This window comes from Melanerpes formicivorus, unplaced genomic scaffold (assembly GCF_026170545.1).
Source record: "Melanerpes formicivorus ecotype bairdi unplaced genomic scaffold, bMelFor1.0.p_v2 SCAF_95, whole genome shotgun sequence".
Classification (NCBI taxonomy): domain Eukaryota; kingdom Metazoa; phylum Chordata; class Aves; order Piciformes; family Picidae; genus Melanerpes; species Melanerpes formicivorus.
In genome coordinates this window covers 140,559-163,822 of record NW_027142447.1, presented here as the reverse complement: position 1 = coordinate 163,822, position 23,264 = coordinate 140,559, and the positions used below count along the sequence as shown (strand labels likewise).

Genomic DNA, 23,264 nt, shown 5'->3' with positions numbered 1-23,264 from the left:
AGGTCCCTCTCTGCCTGCCTGCTCTTAGCCACTCTGACCCCAGCCTTCATTTGAACACATGAGTAGGATCTCTTTCTCTGGTCTTGAGGGTATATAATCTCCAATGATTTTGGGGTCAGCACTTAGGAAAGGTGTTGCACTTACCTGTAACACAGAATGCTCATTTCAGCAGCTGATGCCCAAGAGGCAAAATTCAGTAATTTTGGTCCTAAAAACCTGTGCTGCTTATTCTTACAGTGCACAGCTGTTCTTTTCTTAGCATTTGCATTCCATCAGTGCTTCCAGCTGTGAAAACTGCACTGTTTCAAGCCTGAAAGTCATATACTTCAAGGGCAGCAGATGAAAAGAATAGCTTAGTCCCTCAGTCTCTGGGTTTAGTGAAATACCTCTGTGCTTCTCACCCAGAACACTGAGTGTGACTCCTGTTGCTCTGCTTTTAAGATGAAGGAGCTTTTTTGGAAGGCATTGTAGAATAGAATAGAATAAACCAGGTTGGAAAAGACCTTCAAGATCATCGCGTCCAACCTATCATCCAACACCACCTAATCAACTAAACCATGCCACCAAGCACCCTATCAAGTCTCCTCCTGAACACCTCCAGTGATGGTGACTCCACCACCTCCCTGGGCATCACATTCCAATGGCCAATCTCTCTCTCTGGGAAGAATTTCTTCCTAACATCCAGCCCAAACTCCCCCTCGTGCAGCTTGAGACTGTGTCCTCTTGTTCTGGTGCTGGTTGCCTGGGAGAAGAGACCAACCTCTGCCTGGCTACAACCTCCCTTCAGGAAGTTGTAAACAGCAATAAGGTCTCCCCTGAGCCTCCTCTTCTCCAGGCTAAGCAACCCCAGCTCCCTCAGCCTCTCCTCATAGAGCTTGTGTTCCAAACCCCTCCCCAGCTTTGTTGCCCTCCTCTGGACACCTTCCAGCAAGTCAACCTCCTTCCTAAACTGAGGGGCCCAGAACTGGACACAGGACTCAAGGTGTGGCCTAACCAGTGCAGTGTACAGGGGCAGAATGACCTCCCTGCTCCTGCTGGCCACACTGTTCTTGATGCAGGCCAGGATGCCATTGGCCTTCTTGGCTGCCTGGGCACACTGCAGGCTCATGTTCAGCCTACCATCAACCAGCACCCCCAGATACCTCTCTGCCTGGCTGCTCTCAGCCACTCTGACCCCAGCCTGTAGCACTGCATGGGGTTGTTGTGACCAATGTGCAGAACCTGGCACTTGGATGTGTTCAATCTCATTCCCTTGGACTCTGCCCATCTGTCCAGCCTGTCCAGGTCCCTCTGCAGAGCCTCTCTACCCTCCAGCAGATCAGCTAAGCTGGGAGGGAGCTGGCTTTGAGTCCCTTGCAAATGAGAGTCCCTTTTCCTTTCCTCAGGTGTGTCCAAGGGGGTACGACAGCGATTCCCGGGGCGTTCGGCTGTGGCAAGACTGTGATCTCCCAGTCTCTCTCAAAGTACTCCAACAGCGATGTCATCATTTATGTAGGCTGCGGGGAGCGAGGCAATGAAATGTCTGAAGTACTGCGAGATTTCCCTGAGGTCAGTATGGAGAATTCATGGGGAGTGAACCTGCCTGGGCAGAGCTGAAATGTTACTGCAGCTGGGTTAAGTACCGTGCTGGGAGAGGGACTTGAAATGATCTTCTTTGCCTCCCCACTCTGGGTTCTGGCTGTAGTAGCAGAAGTCTCCTTTGGCTCATTCAAGAGTGGTTGCAGTGCTCCCTCCATAAACATCTGGCCTAGTTTTTGGGTGTACAGTATCACAGGATCACCAAGGTTGGAAGAGACCCCAAAGATCATTGAGTCCAGTATGATCACCACAGACCTCATGACTAAACCATGGCACCAAGTGCCACATCCAATCCCCTCTTGAACCTCTCCAGGGATGGTGACTCCACCACCTCCCTGGGCAGCACATTCCAATGGTTAACAAGTCTTTCTGGCTTTCTGGGAAGAACTTTCTCCTCACCTCCAGCCTAAACCTCCCCTGGCACAGCTTGAGACTGTGTCCTCTTGTTCTGGTGCTGGTTGCTAGAGAGAAGAGATCAACCCCTTCCTGGCTACAACCACCTTTCAGGTAGTTGTAGGGGGCAAAAGGTCTCCCCTGAGCCTCCTCTTCTCCAGGCTAAGCAACCCCAGCTCCCTCAGCCTCTCCTCACAGGGCTGTGCTCAAGGCCTCTCCCCAGCCTTGTTGCCCTTCTCTGGACACCTTCAAGTGTCTCAATGTCCTTCCTAAACTGAGTGGCCCAGAACTGGACACAGGACTCAAGGTGTGGCTGAACCAGTGCTGAGTGCAGGGCAGAATAACTTCCCTGCTCCTGCTGGCCACACTGTTCCTGATCCAGGCCAGGATGCCATTGGCCTTCTTGGCCACCTGGGCACACTGCTGGCTTGTGTTCAGCTTACTGTCAAACACTACCCCCAGGTCCCTCTCTGTTTGGGAGCTCTCAGCCACTCTGCCCCCAGCCTGTAGCTCTGCATGGGGTTGCTGTGGCCAAAGTGCAGCACCTGGCACTTGGACTTTTTGAATGCCATCCTGTTGGACTCTGTCAAAGCAAGTAATACAGTGAAAAACCAAACCACAACAGAAACCACATAACAAGAAACTCTTGCTATTCTCACCTTCCTTTTTTTCCCTTTTCTTGCATTTTAGTTAACAATGGAAGTTGATGGCAAGGTAGAAAGCATCATGAAGAGAACAGCTCTGGTAGCAAATACCTCCAACATGCCTGTTGCTGCCAGAGAAGCCTCTATCTATACTGGTAAGATATACAGGAGGCTGGAGAAGGCTGTGTGTGTAGAGAGAGCCATCAGGCTCTGCCTGCCCCAGGGCTCCAGTACCCTCCCAGTAAAGAGGTTTTTCCTCATGTTGAGATGGAACTTCCTCTGTTCCAGCTTATACCTGTGGTTCCTTGCCTACTGGTCCCCACTGAAAAGAGACTGTCACCTTCATCTTAACACTCACCTCTCAGATATTTATAGACCTTGATGAGATCCCCTCAGCCTTCTCTTCACAAAATTAAACAGCCTCACTTCTCTCAGTCTTTAGAGAATCACAGAATCAGTCAGGGTTGGAAGGGACCACAAGGAGCATCTAGTTCCAACCCCCCTGCCATGGGCAGGGACACCCCACACTAGATCAGCCTGGCCACAGCCTCAGCCAGCCTGGGCTTAAACACCTCCAGGGATGGGGCCTCAACCACCTCCCTGGACAACCCATTCCAGGGCTTCACCACTCTCATGGGGAAGAACTTCCTCCTCACCTCCAGCCTCAATCTCCCCACCTCCAGCTTCATTCCATTCCCCCTAGTCCTATCACTACCTGAGATCCTGAGCAGTCCCTCCCCAGCCTTCCTGGAGCCCCCTTCAGATCCTGGAAGGCCACAATGAGGTCACCTGGGAGCCTTCTCTTCTCCAGACTGAACAGCCCCAACTCCTTCAGTCTGTCCTCACAGGAGAGGTGCTCCAGCCCTCTGCTCATCCTCCTGGCCCTTCTCTGGACACCTTCCAGCACCTCCAGATCCCTCTTGGAATAGGGGCTCCAGAACTGGAGGCAGTACTCCAGGTGGGGTCTCAGCAGAGCTGAGCAGAGGGGGAGAATCACCTCCCTCGACCTGCTGGCCACACTTCTCCTGATGCAGCCCAGGATCTGATTGGCTTTGTGGGCTGCAAGTGCACACTGAGAGCTCCTGTTGAGCTTTTTGTCCTCCCCCAGCACCCCCAAGTCTCTCTCCTCAGGGCTGCTTTCCAGCCAGTCCCTGCCCAGCCTGCATTTGTGCCTGGGATTGCCTCCACCCAGATGCAGGACCCTGCTCTTGCTCTTATTGAAGCTCATGAGTTTGGCTTGTGCCCACCTCTCCAGCCTGTCCAGGTCCCTCTGGATGGCCTCCCTTCCCTCCAGCTGTCTGCTGCACCACACAGCTTGGTGTCATCAGCAAACTTGCTGAGGGTACAACTTACATCAAGTCCAACCTGTCAGCCAAGCCCTCATGACTACTAAGCCATGGCACCAAGTGCCACATCCAGTCCCCTCTTGAACACCTTCAATAAATCAGTGTGTTTTATCTTTGTGACAAGATGCAAGCATTGAACTCCTCTGTGAACTGAATGCTGCAGCAGACTTTGCTCTCTCTGTTCTAGGCATCACCCTGTCTGAGTATTTCCGGGACATGGGCTACCATGTCAGTATGATGGCAGACTCCACCTCCAGGTGGGCTGAGGCCCTCAGAGAGATTTCAGGGCGGCTGGCTGAAATGCCAGCTGGTGAGTAGTCTTTCTCTCAGTCCAGTGTTGTAAATGCATTCTTTTGAAGTCTTGAGCTTGGGACTCAGTTTCTCTGTGTTGCTGTTTGCAGACAGTGGTTACCCAGCCTACCTTGGTGCCCGTCTGGCCTCTTTCTACGAGCGAGCTGGCAGGGTGAAGTGTCTGGGGAATCCTGAAAGGGAAGGCAGTGTCAGCATCGTTGGAGCGTGAGTGTTGCACTTCTTTGCCTTGGCTGCAGTTCTTCCTCTGTGTTTTTGTATGTCACAGTATCACCAAGGTTGGAAGTGACCTCAAAGATCATCAAGTCCAGCCCGTCACCACAGACCTCATGACTAGACCATGGCACCAAGTGCCACATCCAGTCCCCTCTTGAACACCTCCAGGGATGGTGACTCCACCACCTCCCTGGGCAGCACATTCCAATGGCCAACAACTCTCTCTGGGAAGAACTTTCTCCTCACCTCCAGCCTAAACTTCCCCTGGCACAGCTTGAGACTGTGTCCTCTTGTTCTGGTGCTGGTTGCCTGGGAGAAGAGACCAATCCCTTCCTGGCTACAACCTCCCTTCAGGTAGTTGTAGAGGGCAATGAGGTCTCCCCTGAGCCTCCTCTTCTCCAGGCTAAGCAACCCCAGCTCCCTCAGCCTCTCCTCACAGGGCTGTGCTCAAGGCCTCTCCCCAGCCTTGTTGCGCTTCTCTGGACACCTTCAAGTGTCTCAATGCCCTACTTAAACTGAGGGCCCAGAGCAGCAGTGTGAGCACGGGAGAGCATAATGAATTGTGATTCTCTTGCTTAAAGAGTAGAATTACATGGAGCAGTGTATCTGATGTGCTGTGAGAAGCAGGTGGTCCCCAGACATTCTTCTGGGCTGTCTGGAATTGTATCTCATACTGTGGGGCAAAGTGAATTGCCCACCCACCCATTTTCAGGAGGTGGTCTGGCAGCTGCAAGCACACCTGGAGTCCATTCTTCACAGAATCACAGAGAACATTAACAGTTGGAAGGGACCTTGAAAGATGTCTAGTCCAACCCCCCTGCCAGAGCAGGGTTCTCTAGAGGAGGTCACACAGGAAAGTGTCCAGGCAGGTTCTGAATGTCTCCAGAGAAGGAGACTCCACAGCCTCTCTGGGCAGCCTGCTGCAGTGTCTGTCACTCTCACTGTGCTTTACTTAGTTCTGCTGCCCACAGTGGGGGGACACTGCCCACAAATGTGTTGTGCTTTCGAGGCTGGAAGATTTTCCTCATCTCTGGGAAGGCATGCATTAGGGCATCAAGACCAAATGAAGTGGAAGTGGTTACTGTGTAGGTGACTCTCTGCCATAATGTCCCTTGGGGGTATTGTTCTCTGTAAAATAAGCATGGCCCTGTTTTGCAGTTGCTGAATCTGTCCCACTGGAGATAGGTTTAGTAGTCCAAGCTGCAGTTGCTACCTGGGGCCAAAGTGCCTGGAATCATAGACTCAATAAGGTTGGAAAAGACCTCAAAGATCATCAAGTCCAACCTGTCACCCAACACCTCAGGACTACTAAAGCATATCTTACCATGACTCTGTCAGTCAGTCCCCAGTGTAGTTCATGGTTTGGTGGCTATTACACTATGCAGACATGTATCCAACACTTCCTGCAGTGGAAGCTTGCAGTCTGGTACTTGAAGTTGTATCATAGTATCAGTCAGGGCTGGAAGGGACCACAAGGATCCTCTAGTTCCAACCCTTGTCTGTGATCCCAGAGCTGTGCAGTCCCATGTTCAGTCCTCCAGTGGAAGCAGTGGAATCAATTCTCATGACTTTTCCTTATCTTTTCCTGCTCAGTGTCTCTCCTCCAGGTGGTGACTTCTCTGATCCTGTCACGTCTGCTACTCTGGGCATTGTTCAGGTATGTTCCTTAATGTTGCAGCTCACTTACCCACTTGGTTAGACATAAAATGATTTGGCTTCAGTGTCCTTGTGCCAGTGGCTAGGCTGAGAGAGCTTGGATTTGACACAGAGATCTGTAGGATGCTTTGGAAAATATTGTATCACTGTGAAAGGCAATCACTTGGGGATATAGACTGACAGCTGGCTGGGTATGAGCCAGCAGCATGCTCAGGTGGCCAAGAAGCCATAGAATCTATGGGCAGCACATTCCAGTGGCTGACAACTCTCTCTCTGAAGAACTTTCTCCTCACCTCCAGCCTAAACCTCCCCTGGCACAGCCTGAGACTGTGTCCTCTTGTTCTGGTGCTGGTTGCTTGAGAGAAGAGCCCAACTTCCTCCTGGCTACAACCCCCCCTCAGGCAGTTGTAGAGAGCAATGAGGTCTCCCCTGAGCCTCCTCTTCTCCAGGCTAAGCAACCCCAGCTCCCTCAGCCTCTCCTCACAGGGCTGTGCTCCAGACCTCTCCCCAGCCTTGTTGCCCTTCTCTGGACACCTTCAAGAGTCTCAATGTCCTTCTTAAGCTGAGTGGCCCAGAACTGGACACAGGACTCAAGGTGTGGCCTAACCAGTGCTGGGCACAGGGCACAATGACTTCCCTGCTCCTGCTGGCCACACTGTTCCTGATGCAGGCCAGGATGCCATTGGCCATCTTGGCCACCTGGGCACACTGCTGGCTCATGTTCAGCCTACTCACAACCATTACCCCCAAGTCCCTTTCTGCCTGGCTGCTCTCAGCCACTCTGACCCCAGCCTGCAGCACTGCATGGGGTTGTTGTGACCCAAGTGCAGCACCCAGCACTTGGACTTGTTGAATGCCATCCTGTTGGACTCTGCCCATCTGTCCAGCCTGTCCAGGTCCCTCTGCAGAGCTCTCCTACCCTCCAACAGATCAACTCCTGCTCCCAACTTGGTGTCATCTGCAAATGTACTGATGGCTGACTCAATCCCCTCACCCAGATCATCAATACAGATATTGAACAATATCCAGTCTAAACCCACCCTCCTCAAGCTTCAATCCATTCCCTCTCTCACAAGCCCTTGTAAAAAGTCCCTTCCCAGTTTCTTGTAGGCCCTCTCTGAGGCTTTTATCTGTGACAGCCTTTCCCATGTTGTATTCACTCAAGCTTAACTGTATTGGGATTTGTTTCTTTTTTTATTGCCTTGGGTTGGTTTGGTTTGTGTGTTGTTTGGAAGCCTTGTTGATCTGCCTGTGCCCTGGCAGGTGTTCTGGGGCCTGGATAAGAAGCTGGCCCAACGCAAGCACTTCCCCTCTGTCAACTGGCTGATCAGTTACAGCAAGTACACCCGGGCCCTGGACGAGTACTACGACAAGCACTTCACAGAGTTTGTCCCCCTCAGGACAAAGGCCAAAGAGATCTTACAGGAGGAAGAGGACCTGGCAGAGATTGTACAGCTTGTGGGGAAGGTGAGTAACGAGTCAGTGAGCCATCCTTCCATTTCCTTACTGTCACTGCAGGCTTTTGACTATGCCTTAGGCTGGGCTTGATGGATACAGTGTGCCCAGGCAGCCAGGAGGGCCAAGGGCATCCTGGCCTGCATCAGGAACAGTGTGGCCAGCAGGAGCAGGGAGGTCATTCTGCCCCTGTACACTGCACTGGTTAGGCCACACCTTGAGTCCTGTGTCCAGTTCTGGGCCCCTCAGTTTAGGAAAGATGCTGAGTTGCTGGAAGGTGTCCAGAGAAGGGCAACAAAGCTGGGGAGGGATTTGGAGCACAGCCCTGTGAGGAGAGGCTGAGGGAGCTGGGGTTGCTTAGCCTGGAGAGGAGGAAGCTCAGGGGTGACTTTCTTGCTCTCTACAACTACCTGAAGAGAGGTTGTAGGCAGGCAGAGGTTGGTCTCTTCTCCCAGGCAGCCAGTACCAGAACAAGAGGACACAGTCTCAAGCTGCACCAGGAGAGGTTTAGGCTGGAGGTTAGGAAGAAGTTCTACACAGAGAGAGGGCTGTGTTCCAAACCCCTCACCAACTTTGTTGCCCTTCTCTGGACACCTTCCAGCCACTCAACCTCTTTCCTAAACTGAGGGGCCCACAGGTCTCAAGGTGTGGCCTAACCAGTGCAGTGTACAGGGGCAGAATGACCTCCCTGTTGCTGCTGGCCACACTGTTCCTGATGCAGGTACTGAAAGATAATGCTTCTTGGCCAGGAGGTACCATGTTCTCATGGCCTTGAGTCCTGACCTAACAGTGCACCTTCCTTTTTCAGGCTTCCTTGGCAGAAACAGATAAAATCACCTTGGAGGTTGCCAAGCTGATAAAAGATGACTTCTTGCAACAGAATGGTTATACACCTTATGACAGGTAAGATCCACCTGGCCCCTGCCTCTCAGTCCTGTGTAGTCTGGATTAAGACAGCTGTTTTATTTGGAGCCAGATCAGTGCAGAAATGGATTTTACTCCAAGTAACCAAAGGGGAGAAGTGAGCAGAGTGTGTTCAGGTTGTCTTATCCAAGATGGGCAACCTTCTCCAAATGGATTCTCACCCTTGGAGTTCCTGGGGCCCTCATCTGTTGCTCAGTTAGCCATTAATTCTGCAATAGCTTCTCTTCCTGAGGAGGGGGAGGAGGAGAAGAGAAGGACTTTATTGTCACAATCCACACCCAAAGCCTTCCTGTTTGCTCTAGCAATGCATGGAGAACTGCAGGAATCCCCTTTCAGTTACTGTGGTGTAGGGAATTTGATCCCTCAGAAAACCTTACTGAATCTCTTGTTATCCACATCTGCTTTGTTTCTTCCCATGCTGTCCTTGTGTTTGGACAGCCTCACAAGGGGCCTTTGGTGTTTCATCTCCAGTAGATCAGGAGCTCTTGAGTACTCCATCACTACAAATGCAGGCATACATTGTTCTGTAACAGGGTGTGCTCTTCAGTAGTGCACTGGGGCAGGGGTACCTGGGTACAGTAGGGAGGCACAGGAGGTGCCACAATGTGGTGTGTAAATAGTAACAAGAGGCCTTCCACAGCAGTCATTTTCATAGTATCATAGGCATCAGTCAGGGTTGGAAGGGAGCACAAGGAGCATCTAGTTCCAACCCCCCTGCCATGGGCAGGGACACCCCACACTAGATCAGCCTGGCCACAGCCTCAGCCAGCCTGGGCTTAAACACCTCCAGGGATGGGGCCTCAACCACCTCCCTGGACAACCCATTCCAGGGCTTCTCCACTCTCATGGGGAAGAACTTCCTCCTCACCTCCAGCCTCAATCTCCCCACCTCCAGCTTCACAGTATAACTAAGGTTGGAAGAGACCTCGAGGATCATCAAGTCCAAGCTGTCACCACAGACCTCATGACTAAACCATGGCACCAAGTGCCACATCCAATCCCCTCTTGAACACCTCCAGGGATGGGGACTCCACCACCTCCCTGGGCAGCACATTCCAATGACCAATGACTCTCTCAGTGAAGAACTTTCTCCTCACCTCCAGCCTAAACTTCCCCTGGCACAGCTTGAGACTGTGTCCTCTTGTTCTGGTGCTGCTTGCCTGGGAGCAGAGACCAACCCCCACCTGCCTACAACTTCCCTTCAGGTAGTTGTAGAGGGCAATGAGGTCACCCCTGAGCCTCCTCTTCTCCAGGCTAAACAATCCCAGCTCCCTTATTCCATTCCCCCTAGTCCTATCACTACCTGAGATCCTGAGCAGTCCCTCCCCAGCCTTCCTGTTAGAAGTGGAGGTGTCTGTGCAGTGCTCTTGTCATAGTGATCCTGTGAGCCAAGAAACCTGCAGAGCTGTCAGGTCATCCCAGGCCGCCTGGAGGAAGCCTGCTCCCGTGATGGGCAGAGCAGGAGGGAGGGATCCCGCTGGCTGCTCTGCTCTTTTCCCTTTCTCATTAGTCTTGGCACAGACTGACATGGGAGACTTTGACAGTCATGGTTCCTCTTCTCCCCTGGCTGCCCAGTGTTTGGGTGCTGCTTCAGAAATCTCACTTCAGGAAGACTCTCTGAGCCTTTGACTGATTTACCTGTTTCACAGTGCCAGAGGCAGTCTCTCTCTTGGTAGTGTTTGTCACAGACAGACTGGGTAAAGGTGAAAACACAGAGCTGTGGTGAGGTCAGGAGCATCCTATGTAGCAGGATGTCATGGTAAGCCCCTCTCAGATCTCCAGAGTGATGGAGAAGTTCAGGAACTCATCATGGTGACAAAAGAAGCCTTGCAAGCATAAATATTACCACAGTATCGCCAAGGTTGGAAGAGACCTCGAGGATCATTACTTTGCTTCTTCCCCTCAGTCTGAGGTGACACTGGTATGGCATTTGTTCAGACCTTGTCAGCACTGGGGCTGTCCAGGGATGAAAACAATGATGAAGAAAAACACCCTTTGCTCTTGTGAGCCTCACCTAGAGTACTGAGTGCAATTCTGGTGCCCCCAGCATAGAAGGAACACGAAGGTGATCAGAGGTCTAGAGCACTTTCCCTCTGAGGACAGCCTGTGAGAGGTGAACCTGTTCAGCCTGGAGAAAAGAAGGCTCCAGGGAGACCTTGCAGTGGCCTTCCAGGACCTGAAAGGGGCTGACAAGAAAGCCAGGAAGGGACTTTTTACAAGGGCCTGTAGTGAAAGGGTGAGAAGGGATGGATTGAAGGAGGGTAAAATTAGACTGGATATAAGGAAGAAATTCTTTCTAGTAAGGGTGATGAGACACTGGAACAGGACACCCAGGGAGGTTGGAAAAGACCTTGGAGATCGAGTCCAGCCTATCACCCAACACCATCTAATCAACTAAACCATGGCACCAAGTGCCCCATAGAGGCTCTTCCTAAACACCTGCAGTGATGGTGACTCCACCACCTCCCTGGGCAGCACATGTGATGAGTGCCCCCTCCCTGGAGGTGTTTAAGGCCAGGCTGGATGAAGCCATGGGCAACCTGGTCTAGTGCAAGGTGTCCTTGCTCATGTCAGGGGGTTGGAACCGGATGATCTTTAAGGTCCCTTCCAAGCAAAGCCATTCTATGAAGCTATGAAAAGCTAGGCCTGTTACAATTGTTCCAAGATACCTGAGGCTCCTCCTCTGTTCCCTCAGGTTCTGCCCCTTTTACAAAACAGTGGGGATGCTTTCCAACATGATTGCGTTCTACGACATGGCACGGCGGGCCGTGGAGACCACCGCCCAGAGCGACAACAAGATCACCTGGTCCATCATCCGGGAGAACATGAGTGAAATCCTCTACAGACTTACCTCCATGAAGTTCAAGGTATGCTCATGGGGAGTGAGGTAGTGCTGCTGGTGGTGAGCTTCCAGTGCCTCCAGCTGCTGCACTTCGGCCACAGCAACCCCATGCAGTGCTACAACTTGGGGTCGGAGTGGCTGGAGAGCGGCCAGGCAGAGAGGGACCTGGGGGTGCTGATTGACAGCTGCCTAAACATGAGCCAGCAGTGTGCCCAGGTGGCCAAGAAGGCCAATGGCATCTGGCCTGCATTAGGAATAGTGTGGCCAGCAGGAGCAGGGAGGTCATTCTGCCCTGTACTCAGCACTGGTTAGGCCACACCTTGAGTCCTGTGTCCAGTTCTGGGCCCCTAGGTTTAAGAAGGACATTGAGAGACTTGAAGGTGTCCAGAGAAGGGCAACAAGGCTGGGGAGAGGCCTTGAGCACAGCCCTGTGAGGAGAGGCTGAGGGAGCTGGGGTTGCTTAGCCTGGAGAAGAGGAGGCTCAGGGGTGACCTTCTTGCTGTCTACAACTACCTGAAGGGAGGTTGTAGCCAGGTGGGGGTTGGTCTCTTCTCCCAGGCAACCAGCACCAGAACAAGAGGACACAGTCTCAAGCTGTGCCAGGGGAGGGTTAGGCTGGATGTTAGGAAGAAGTTCTTCCCAGCAAGAGAGATTGGCCATTGGAATGTGCTGCCCAGGAAGGTGGTGGAGTCCCCATCACTGGAGGTGTTTAGGAAGAGCCTGGACGAGGCACTTGGTGCCATGGTTTAGTTGATCAGATGGTGTTGGGTGATAGGTTGGACTGGATGATCTCCAAGGTCTTTTCCAACCTGGTTTATTCTAGGCTAACTTCAGTAGCCATCTTTTTAGTAGTAGTGAATAGTCTCCAAATCCAGTTGCTTTTCAGTGAAGTGACCACTGCTCATAAAGCTTCTCAGCCCAGTACCCATTCAGCCTGCTCACTGAACATGTAAAGAGGATGAGATTTAAAGCTTGTGGCTGTTGGTGAGGCAGGCAGAGGTGGAGGTACACCACTGGCTCTGCAGTTAGCAAGCTTCATTCTGAGCACTGACACATGACAGCACTGGCAAAGGGTTGTCCTAAGTACCCCAAGCTTTTCCTGGTGGATCTGCTCATTTGCTGTGTTGCCTTTCAGGACCCTGTCAAAGATGGTGAAGCAAAAATCAAGGCAGACTATGCTCAGCTGTTTGAAGACATGCAGAATGCATTTCGCAGTCTGGAAGACTAGACTCAGCTCCTGTGACCACTCCAGTTTGTCCTCTGAATTTCTCATCTCAACTCCTCTGCTTCCCTACCTTTCAAGAATGATGCAACAGTACTTGATAAATAGCCCTGTGTTTTCCCTGTTCATACTCCAGAGACTGTCCTTATAAAACATTCCTCTTAGTTGTGTTTGGCATTGCTTTGTGTGTCTGAGCGGGTGAGTGATGTGTGAATGGGCCCAGCTGAGTGAGCAAACGCTGTTGTACACTTCTAGGGTGGGAAAATGTTCACCTTGCCTCTCCCAGCTCTCTTGGTAACTCATCTTTCACCTTGAGATGTAACCAGTGGAGCTGTACTAGCAGAGGAGGTGCAGGTCTGGCTGCAGTCGCAGGGTAGGTTCTGAGCTGGCAGTGGTGAAGGCAGTTCCAGCTGGCACTTTGCTGAGTGACTATCATGACACACAATTCCCTCCTCTCCAGCAGGGTTTTGGACCATATTCTGATGACATGTTGATACAGCCACAGATTCTTCACTGCTCTGCAGTGCTCAGCTGAGTCTCAATGAAATGTGGTAGTCCTGGGTCTCCCCAGGAAGGGACTAGCTGGAAGCTGAGCACCTACATGCAGCCACTAAGCTTTTGTACACTGGAGAAACAGAACCTTCTTTTCCTACTCCTGACAGAGAGGACTCTTGGCATCAGGTGAAATCGAAGCCATAGGTGCTCAGCTTCCAGCATAATTTTACCTTCTTGCCTCCTGCTCACCCCATAACATTTCCTGACCCTCAGTTGCTTTAGTTTGTGCTGCCTTTGGGTGTTGCTGTGTAGTGCAGGGCACAGCAAGCGGTGGTGCCACACAGGCACACTGGGAGCGTGCCCCTAGCTCTGGTGCTCTGTGTCCCCACCCAACGCCTGGGTCACCTGTGCTCAGCCTTCCTCCTCCACCTGTGCTCATGGGGCCTGTTTGGTGGTGGCACAGAAGGTCCCCAGTTCTTGCATAAGATGAATGTATGATACTAAACTGGGGGTAGGGGATGAACAGGAGGAGGACTGCCAAGTACAAAATCTATTGACTTCTACCTTAATTAGGATGCAAGGAAGCCCAGTGACTCTGCTCTTCTGCTCTGGAAGTGCTGGGTATCAGCCTAAAAAGTGTGAGAATTTCAGTGTCCTGCAGTCTGGGTGCTTGGGAGAGATAATGAAGATGCAGTGCATCCACACACCCAAGTCCTCTGTGTTTCCCAACAGCTGCACTGATCCAGGGGAAGGTAGTGCTGTGAGGGCAATGGAGGAGACACTGACCAGATTGCACAGCCTGGCAGTTCATGCCTTCTACCTTATTAATTAGGATGCAAGAGAACCCAGTGACTCTGGGCTTCTGCTCTGTGCTCTGGAAGTGCTCTTCTGGCTTGGGATTGTTTATTGGTATAATCAGTGTGAGATGAGGAAGGAGCAGGGGGTAGTACTCAGCCCTCACACCACTGCTGCAGCGAGAGAACTGCTGGGGCATGCTCTCCGGTCTCTCCCTCTCACTGGTGTCAGGGGGCACCCTGAGCTTCTGGGTTCCAGCTGGCATCTGCTGCTCTTTGTTACAGCCAGGAAACAGTAACCCTTGTGGGTGACAGTGTGGCAGCGAGGTGGCTAGATGAGCATTCATGTGTGCACTGAATCATTTCCACCAGCTGCCAGCTTTGAACAGAAGCGATGCGAAGGGATCTGACGCCATGGACCAAATGCTGCCACTTCCCTTACGGTCACCACCTCGCTGTTGGCCAGGGAGAAACCTTAAAGGGACTGACTATTTGGGGCTTTCCCCAGAGAAACTCCTCCTCCAGCTGACATCCTGGTAGTGAATGGTGAAGTTTACAGCTCACTGAACTCTTGGTGTATGCTGCTTGTTTTACCAATGAGCCTGTGTGAATGAGTAGTCACTACCCAAGCCCTCGCTGGACTCTTGGTGGTTCATACCCTTCACCACTTGTACTATGTAGCATTTCATGCTAGAAACCAGATGTTCTGTCTCTTTCAATAGAGGATGTTATAAACTTTCCAGATGTTTAAGATGATGCAGTTCTACTATTTATTGTGCTGTACCTGGCCCTGCAGTGTGACCAGTTCAACCAGTTCCACGGGTTTGTCTCCTTTTGTTTTGTGTCTGGTTTTCAGTGTTGAGATTCTGATGTTCACTGTGTCCTGCAAGTCTTCCCTCCACAGCTAGGGGAGGAACTGAAGAGAGGGGCAGAACTCCACCACCTCCTTTATCTCTTGTATATTTCATAATGTATGTTGCTGGAAATTGTGTAAAAAAGAAAAACCTTTAAAAAATTTGTTGAAGTCAAGGAAAATAAAATTGATTTAAAGTAGGTCTTCTCTGTCTTAGTATCACAGAATCAGTCAGGGTTGGAAGGGAGCACAAGGATCATCTAGTTCCAACCCCCCTGCCATGGGCAGGGACACCCCACACTAGATCAGGCTGGACAGAGCCTCAGCCAGCCTGGCCTTAAACACCTCCGGGGATGGGGCCTCAACCACCTCCCTGGACAACCCATTCCAGGGCTTCACCACTCTCATGGGGAAGAACTTCCTCCCCACCTCCAGCTTCATTCCATTTTGGCAGAGATGCTTTACTTCAGTTCTCTCACTCTGGTACAGCTTGCCTAACTTCACATGGAAGAGCTATAATGTAGGCAAATGTTCTGGGGGCAGATATTACTAGGACTATTTTTCTGGCAATGAAAGCATACCTGGGTATGAGCATTTCACTGCTGGTGGCTGCCATCCAGCCTCATGCAGCAGTGGTAATTGTACTATTTTATGGCACTTCACTAAGCTTCAACATCCTTCCCTGCTGTGTACCTTGTATTGTGGGACTACACCTCCTGAAATCTCAGCTGTGTTGTTTCGAATGAATCTATTTGAACTCCTGGATCTGAAGGCAAGCAGCAGTGCTGGTGCAGCCTGAAATGGGAGCACACTGCATTGGGTTAGGAACTGGCTGGAGGCTGAGCCCAGAGAGTGGTGGTGAATGGTGCCACAGCCAGCTGGCAGCCAGGCACCAGTGGTGTGCCCCAGGGATCAGTGCTGGGCCCTGTGCTCTTTAACATCTTTATTGATGATCTGGATGAGGGCATTGAGTCCATCATCAGTAAGTTTGCAGATGACAGCAAGCTGGGGGCAGGAGTTGATCTCCTGGAGGGCAGAGAGGCTCTGCAGAGGGACCATGACAGGCTGGACAGATGGGCAGAGTCCAAGGGCAGGAGATTGAACACATCCAAGTGCCAGGTTCTGCACATTGGCCACAACAACCCCATGCAGTGCTACAGGCTGGGGTCAGAGTGGCTGAGAGCAGCCAGGCACAGAGGGACCTGGGGGTACTGGTCAATGGTAGGCTGAACAGGAGCCAGCAGTGTGCCCAAGTGGCCAAGAAGGCCAATGGCATCCTGGCCTGCATCAGGAACAGTGTGGCCAGCAGGAGCAGGGAGGTCATTCTGCCCCTGTACACTGCACTGGTTAGGCCACCCCTTGAGTCCTGTGTCCAGTTCTGGGCCCCTCAGTTTAGGAAAGATGTTGAGTTGCTGGAAGGTGTCCAGGGAAGGGCAACAAAGTTGGTGAGGGGTCTGGAGCACAGCCCTGTGAGGAGAGGCTGAGGGAGCTGGGGCTGCTTAGCCTGGGGGAGACTCAGGGGTGACCTTACTGCTGTCTACAACTACCTGAAGGGAGGTTGTAGCCAGGTGGGGGTTGGTCTCTTCTCCCAGGCAGCCAGCACCAGAACAAGAGGACACAGTCTCAGGCTGTGCCAGGGGAGGTTTAGGTTGGATGTTAGGAAGAAGTTCTATACAGAGAGTGGTGGAGTCACCATCACTGGAGGTGTTCAGGAGGGGACTTGATGGGGTGCTTGGTGCCCTGGGTTAGTTGTTTAGGTGGGTTGGATTGGATGATGGGTTGGACACAATGATTCCAACCTGCATTATTCTATTAAGTTCTACTCTATTAATTCTATTAATTCATTGTCATTCTTTTTAAGTGGGGAGTTGAGACCTGTAAATAGCAGCAGCAGAAGTGAAAATACACTAAAACCATCACATTGAGGCATTTTTGCATGTTGTTTGACCACTGTATAACACTCTTGGATGCACTGTTGTGGTGTTTTATAAATACTAGAGATACATCAAGCAGCTGTTTAAGGAATCCTCTCACAGAGCAAAGTGGTCGAGGGCACAAGCTCCCTCCTGGGGACTGCAGACTAGCCAGCAGTCTTCTGCAGCCATTAGGAATCCCATGGAGGGCAGTGACAAGTTCAGGTTTTGGCAGTCTGGAAGTTCCCAACTGGAAGTGTCCTCACTTCATCCACTCGACTTTTGTGGATCTGGAAGGCAGGCGTCACCCAGCGGCCACAGGAGCACTGCTCGCCCCGCCAGCTAAAGGAGCCCAGCTTCGACGTGCACTTGGGACACAGAAGCTGCAAGAAGGAAACACAACTCAGTGCAGTGTACAGAGCACAATGACCTCCCTGCTCCTGCTGGCCACACTGTTCCTGATGCAGGCCAGGATGCCATTGGCCCTCCTGGCTGCCTGGCACACTGCAGGCTCATGTTCAGCCTCCCATCAACCAGCACCCCCAGGTCCCTCTCTGCCTGGCTGCTCTCAGCCACTCTGACCCCAGCATTAGGAAACAAAAAGTTCATTCTGCCTTCACAGTCTCACAGTATAACTTAGGTTGGAAAGGACCTCGAGGATCATCAAGTCCAACCTATCAACACAGACCCCATGACTAGACCATGGCACCAAGTGCCACATCCAATCCCCTCCTGAACGCCTCCAGGGATGGTGACTCCACCACCTCCCTGGGCAGCACATTCCAATAGTGAACAACTCTTTCTGTGAAGAACTTTCTCCTCACCTCGAGTCTAAACCTCCCCTGGCACAGCTTGAGACTGTGTCCTCTTGTTCTGATGCTGCTTGCCTGAGAGAAGAGACCAACCCCTTCCCGGCCACAACCACCCCTCAGGTAGTGGCAGAGAGCAATGAGGTCAAACCTGAGCCTCCTCTTCTCCAGGCTAATCAACCCCAGCTCCCTCAGCCTCTCCTCACAGGGCTGTGCTCAAGGCCTCTCCCCAGCCTCATTGCCCTTCTCTGGACACATTCAAGTGTTTCGATTTCCTTCTTAAACTGAGGGCCCAGCACTGGACACAGGACTCAAGGTGTGGCCTAACCACTGTATATATATATTGGCCTTTGCAAAAACCAAACCAAAGCAAACCACCCAACCACAAGAAAACATCCAAGCAATGAAGCAGATGCTCCCCTTCACCTGTCCTTCCATCACTCCAAGCAGGGCTGGCTCCATCCACTGCACAGGCTCAGTGAAGTAAGAGGTGCACTTCTCAGGGCCGTCTCCGCGGAGCTGAGCGGAGTCGGTGAGCCTCTTGTGGGCAAAGGCCGCGGGCCCACCTCCCGCTGTGTGGGACAGAATGCTGGAGCTGCGGAACAGAGCACGCCTGTCCTCCCCAGCACAGGCAGGGAGAAAAGGAAGGACAAATAGTTGTGGTTTTTCCCACTGGTGTGATGGTTTAACCCACCCACATCAAACAGAAGCTCAGCTGAAGTCAGTGGGAGAAGCAAATGAAGGAGCAACAACGGAATGCAGTGAGTGTGTACCAAATATACAGCATTTACATGATACAGGTATGTACAGAGGGGAAACAGCACACTTCCTCCTCACCTCCAGCCTAAACCTCCCCTGGCACAGCTTGAGACTGTGTCCTCTTGTTCTGGTGCTGGGTGCCTGGGGGAAGAGACCAACCCCCCCTGGCTACAACCTCCCCTCAGGTAGTCGTAGAGAACAAGACGGTCTCCCCTGAGCCTCCTCTTCTCCAGGCTAAGCAACCCCAGACTGAACAGCCCCAACTTCTTCATTCTGTCCTCACAGGAGAGGTGCTCCAGCTCTCTGATCATCCTCCTGGCCCTTCTATGGACACCTTCCAGCACCTCCACATCCCTCTTGCAATAGGGGCTCCAGAACTGGAGGCAGTACTCCAGGTGGGGTCTCAGCAGAGCTGAGCAGAGGGGGAGAATCACCTCCCTTGCCCTGCTGGCCACACTTCTCCTGATGCAGCCCAGGATCTGATTGGCTTTCTGGGCTGCAAGTGCACACTGAGAGCTCCTGTTGAGCTTCTCCTCCCCCAGCACTCCCAAGGCTCTCTCCTCAGGGTACAAGGTAAGTAAGCAATTGCATAGAGCCTGTACAACAAGGCAGGTCTCATTTTGGTCTCATTTTTTGTGGCACACATAGTACAGAAACATAAGCAAGAGCTCATCCCTGTCCTTACTATGATGAGAGGCCCACTGATTTGCATAGGATATGTTCCTCTGGAGTCAATTTCACAATTACTCTTTATGGAGAAACATAGAAGGCTCAATACCTGCATTTCCTGCACCTGTAGAGAACCTCTGCATTTGGAGTTTGACAGACATTGGTTGGATCAACAGCAAAGACTTCTCGGGGCAAGTCTTGAAGTTCTGCAGAGGGTTCAATATGAAGGTGTGAATAGAATAGAATAGACCAAACCAAACCAGGTTGGAAGAGACCTTCAAGATCACCAAGTCCAACCTATCATCCAACACCATCTAATCAACTAACCCATGGCACCAAGTACCCCATCAAGTCTCCTCCTGAACACCTCCAGTGATGGTGACTCCACCACCTCCCCAGGCAGCCCATTCCAATGGGCAATCACTCTCTCTGTGTAGAACTTCTTCCTAACCTCCAGCCTAAACCTCCCCTGGCACAGCTTGAGACTGTGTCCTCTTGTTCTGGTTGCCTGGGAGAAGAGACCAACCCCCACCTGGCTACAACCTCCCTCAAAGTAGTTGTAGTGAGCAAGAAGGTCTCCCCTGAGCCTCCTCTTCTCCAGGCTAAGCAACCCCAGCTCCCTCAGCCTCTCCTCACAGGGCTGTGCTCAAGGCCTCTCCCCAGCCTTGTTGCCCTTCTCTGGACACCTCCATGTCTCTCAATGTCCTTCCTAAACTGAGGGGCCCAGAACTGGACACAGGACTCAAGGTGTGGCCTAACCAGTGCTGAGCACAGGAGCACAATGACTTCCCTGCTCCTGCTGGCCACACTCTTCCTGATGCAGGCCAGGATGCCATTGGCCCTCTTGGCCACCTGGGCACACCAGATCATGCAGCCACGCTGCAGGTCTGTGGGACACAACAGCACTGCCCCAGTCACAACATGTAGAAGCCACCTTCTTTACATGTTTTTCTACTCACTAATTCCATTGGATAAGCTAAAAATTGAAGAGCTTCATTCCACCACACCTAAGATTGGGATTCACTTAATGCAAGGATGAGATCTAGACTCTGGCTTTAACAGTAAAATAGTTACATTTTGGTTTATGTTCTTGCTTGAACAAGAAGTAAAGGCTGAGGGCAAGTTAGAGCAGTCCTGGCAATCTTACAGCGCAGACAATGCAGCAAGTCAGCTTACAAATGGGTACTCCTAAGGGGAGGGACATGTGAAGGAAGACAACACTGCCATGCTGAAACTGCAACCCTGGGATCTTGCAAAGCTGCAGGTTACTAAAGGCACACATGTGCACATCTATCTGCTGCAGTCATCCCTGCAAGATAAACTGTGAAAGTTTACTTCATATCCTGACTTCTACTTCTGCTCTGTATTTCACATTTACCTTCTAAATGCATTGACTTCTTTCAAGAGGATGTTCAAGTTTGCTCAGCCAGCTGCATGCAAATCAGGCAACACAACAAACTGACCTTTGCCATGCCTGGATCTGGCTGAAAAGAACAATTCCTTACCCGTCTCATTTCTCCCCTATCTCTCCAAACCACACTTTCAGCCCCGCTGCTGAGCTAGAATTCTTTAAGGCCAGTTCGGTGTGAGTGTTTGTGTTGCCCACTCGAGGCTTGGCTGCTTTGAGGGCAATACTCAGCCAACCACCTCTGACATAGCCTCCTGTGTTCATGTCAGACCTCTGACATAGCCTCCTGCGTTCATTTCAGGCCTCTGACATAGCCTCCTGTGCTCGTTTCACACCTCTGACATAGCCTCCTGTGCTCGTTTCAGGCCTCTGACATAGCCTCCTGTGCTCGTTTCACACCTCTGACATAGCCTCCTGTGCTCGTTTCAGACCTCTGACATAGCCTCCTGTGTTCATGTCAGACCTCTGACATAGCCTCCTGCGTTCATTTCAGGCCTCTGACATAGCCTCCTGTGCTCATTTCACACCTCTGACATAGCCTCCTGTGCTCATTTCACACCTCTGACATAGCCTCCTGCGTTCATTTCAGGCCTCTGACATAGCCTCCTGTGCTCATTTCACACCTCTGACATAGCCTCCTGTGTTCATTTCAGACCTCTGACATAGCCTCCTGCGTTCATTTCAGGCCTCTGACATAGCCTCCTGTGCTCATTTCACACCTCTGACATAGCCTCCTGTGCTCATTTCACACCTCTGACAGCCTCCTGCGTTCAGGTCAGACCTCTGACAGCCTCCTGCGTTCATGTCAGACCTCTGACAGCCTCCTGTGTTCATGTCAGACCTCTGACATAGCCTCCTGTGCTCGTTTCAGACCTCTGACATAGCCTCCTGTGTTCATGTCAGACCTCTGACATAGCCTCCTGTGTTCATTTCAGGCCTCTGACATAGCCTCCTGTGCTCGTTTCAGACCTCTGACATAGCCTCCTGTGCTCGTTTCAGACCTCTGACATAGCCTCCTGTGCTCGTTTCAGGCCTCTGACATAGCCTCCTGTGTTCATGTCAGACCTCTGACATAGCCTCCTGCGTTCGTTTCAGGAGCGACTGCTCCCACCCGGGACCAGCCTCCCGGGAGGACTGCTCCAGGGTGCACTCCGAGCGTGGTTGCTGGGCTCCCGGCCGCTGCTCGGCTCCCGGCCGCTGCTGCCAGAGCCCAGCTGGGCCCCGCCACTCACCGGAGTACTGCTCCGTCAGCACCTGCAGCCGGTACCGCTTGTAGAGAGCGCTGCTGCTGTCCACGGCGCAGCCCATGGCCTCGTAGAGCTTCAGCTGCTCCTGGAAACCCGGGTTCAGCCTGCGGCGGGGGCGAGAGAAGAGCGGGGTGAGCGGGCCCCGTGCGGGAGGGGAGCGGGAGGCAGGGGGCAGGGGCCAGGCACCCACTCGGCGTCGGGTTTGGCGGCTCTGACGGCGGCGTAGGCCTGCTCCCAGCCCAGCCCCTCGGTCTTCATGAGGTAGGCGGTCACCACGGCCACGCTGCGGCTCACCCCGGCCTGGCTGCGAGACAAGGAGAGGCCAGGCGGGCCGTGAGCAGAGCCGCCTGCCGGGCCGGCCCCGCACGCCGCCGCCGCCCGGGCCCTCACCAGCGCACCAGCGCGGCACCGCCGCCCGCCCGCGCCGCGCCGAGGAAGGCGGCGCACTCATCCAGGTGGCTCAGCAGGTCGGCGCCGGGCTCGTCCCGCGCCCGCACGTGCATGGCGCGCACCCCTGGCACCGCCGGCGCCTCCTCGGCGTCCACCGTCAGCACCGCCACCACCTGCGCCGCCGCCAGCGATTCCGGGGACGAACACGACTCCGCACCGCCAACGTAAAGCCCCGGCAACACCGCTACCATACCGCCGCTCGGCGCCGCCGACATAGCTGCCGGGCCCCCTGCGCCTGGGCAGCTCACTGCCGCTCCCAACATGGCGGCGGGGCGGCGACGGCCGCTCCCAACATGGCGGCGGGCCTCGGCACGGCGCGGGTGCCCAGGGCGCCATGGGAAGGCTGTTGCCACGGAGACGGTGGGGCCCGCCTTGTCGCCGGGCGGCGGCGCGCCGGCTCCGCCTTTCTCAGCTCCCCGCGGCCCCGGCCCCGGCTCCGCCGGCAGGGGACAGCCAGAAGCCGCCTCGGGAGGGCGGCGGGGCCGGCATCCGCTTGTGGGCCGCCCCGCGACGTCTGCAGCCGTGATGGCTTTGGAAGGTCCCGCAGGGAAGCACTGCAAGCCGACAGCCTTGGCAGGCACAAGAAGCCTTGGAACTGACCTCCCGGCACTGTGTTCTTTTTCCCTCGCCGGTATTTAAGTAATAATTAACATCACAATCCTCACACATCTGGAGAGTGCTGGCGCAGTCCCTAGAATTAGAAAGGTTGGCAAATACTCATAAAGTCATCAGACCCCATCGTCAGCCCCACACCACCGTGGCCATGCCCCCAAGGGACGTGTCTGCATGGTGTCTTGGAACGCTTTCAGGGATGGTGACTCCCCTGCCTCCCTGTGCAGCCTGTTCAAATGTTTGACCCCTCTCTCAGTAAATAAATCCTTCCTCATATCCATTATAAACGTCTCCTGGTGCAATTCGAGGGTGTTTTAATCTTACCACTTGTTAAGAGCAGGCTGGATGAGGCTGTGGCCAGGCTGATGTAGTGTGGGGTGTCCCTGCCCATGGCAGGGGGGTTGGAACTAGATGATCCTTGTGGTCCCTTCCAACCCTGAATGAAACTATGAAACTACGAAACTATAATACAGAGAAGAGACCAACCCCCACCTGGCTCCAGCCTCTCTTCAGGGGCTTGTAGGGAGTGAGAAGGTCTCCTCTCAGCCTCCTTTTCTTCTGACTAAGCAATCCCAGTTCTCTCAGTCACCTCTCACAAGACTTTGCTCTCCAGACATTTCCCTACTTCTGTTGCCCTTCTCTGGACCCTGCTCCAGCACCTCAGTGTCCT

The 23,264-nt window shown here is 52.9% G+C and overlaps 2 protein-coding genes across 5 annotated transcripts in view; one reads left to right on the top strand and one right to left on the bottom strand.

Moving 5' to 3' along the window:
• The window catches only part of ATP6V1A (ATPase H+ transporting V1 subunit A), a 51,607-nt gene extending 36,680 nt beyond the window's left edge, over nt 1–14,927 (top strand). For all 3 annotated transcript variants that reach the window (XM_068165993.1, XM_068165991.1, XM_068165992.1), the window contains exons 7-15: nt 1,386–1,548; nt 2,662–2,770; nt 4,149–4,271; nt 4,363–4,477; nt 6,080–6,143; nt 7,406–7,609; nt 8,406–8,500; nt 11,217–11,388; nt 12,499–14,927. In XM_068165993.1, coding sequence (XP_068022094.1) covers nt 1,386–1,548; nt 2,662–2,770; nt 4,149–4,271; nt 4,363–4,477; nt 6,080–6,143; nt 7,406–7,609; nt 8,406–8,500; nt 11,217–11,388; nt 12,499–12,591 — 1,138 coding nt within the window. In that variant the 3' untranslated portion in view covers nt 12,592–14,927. The remainder of the gene's footprint in view (nt 1–1,385; nt 1,549–2,661; nt 2,771–4,148; nt 4,272–4,362; nt 4,478–6,079; nt 6,144–7,405; nt 7,610–8,405; nt 8,501–11,216; nt 11,389–12,498) is intronic.
• Nucleotides 14,928–16,126: 1,199 nt separating this feature from the next.
• On the bottom strand, nt 16,127–22,264 carry DUSP12 (dual specificity phosphatase 12). 2 transcript variants are annotated; one of them, XM_068165954.1, is made up of 6 exons: nt 21,923–22,264; nt 21,723–21,836; nt 21,518–21,636; nt 18,987–19,083; nt 17,876–18,062; nt 16,128–17,023 (listed from the first exon to the last, which is right to left on the bottom strand). In XM_068165954.1, the coding sequence occupies exons 1-6, from the start codon at nt 22,243–22,245 to the stop codon at nt 16,862–16,864; spliced, it is 1,002 nt and encodes a 333-aa protein (XP_068022055.1). In that variant the 5' UTR covers nt 22,246–22,264; the 3' UTR covers nt 16,128–16,861. The 2 variants fall into 2 exon arrangements, with proteins under 2 accessions (XP_068022056.1, XP_068022055.1); XM_068165955.1 differs by lacking the exon at nt 21,723–21,836 and having other exon boundaries at nt 16,127–17,023.
• Nucleotides 22,265–23,264: the final 1,000 nt, after the last annotated feature.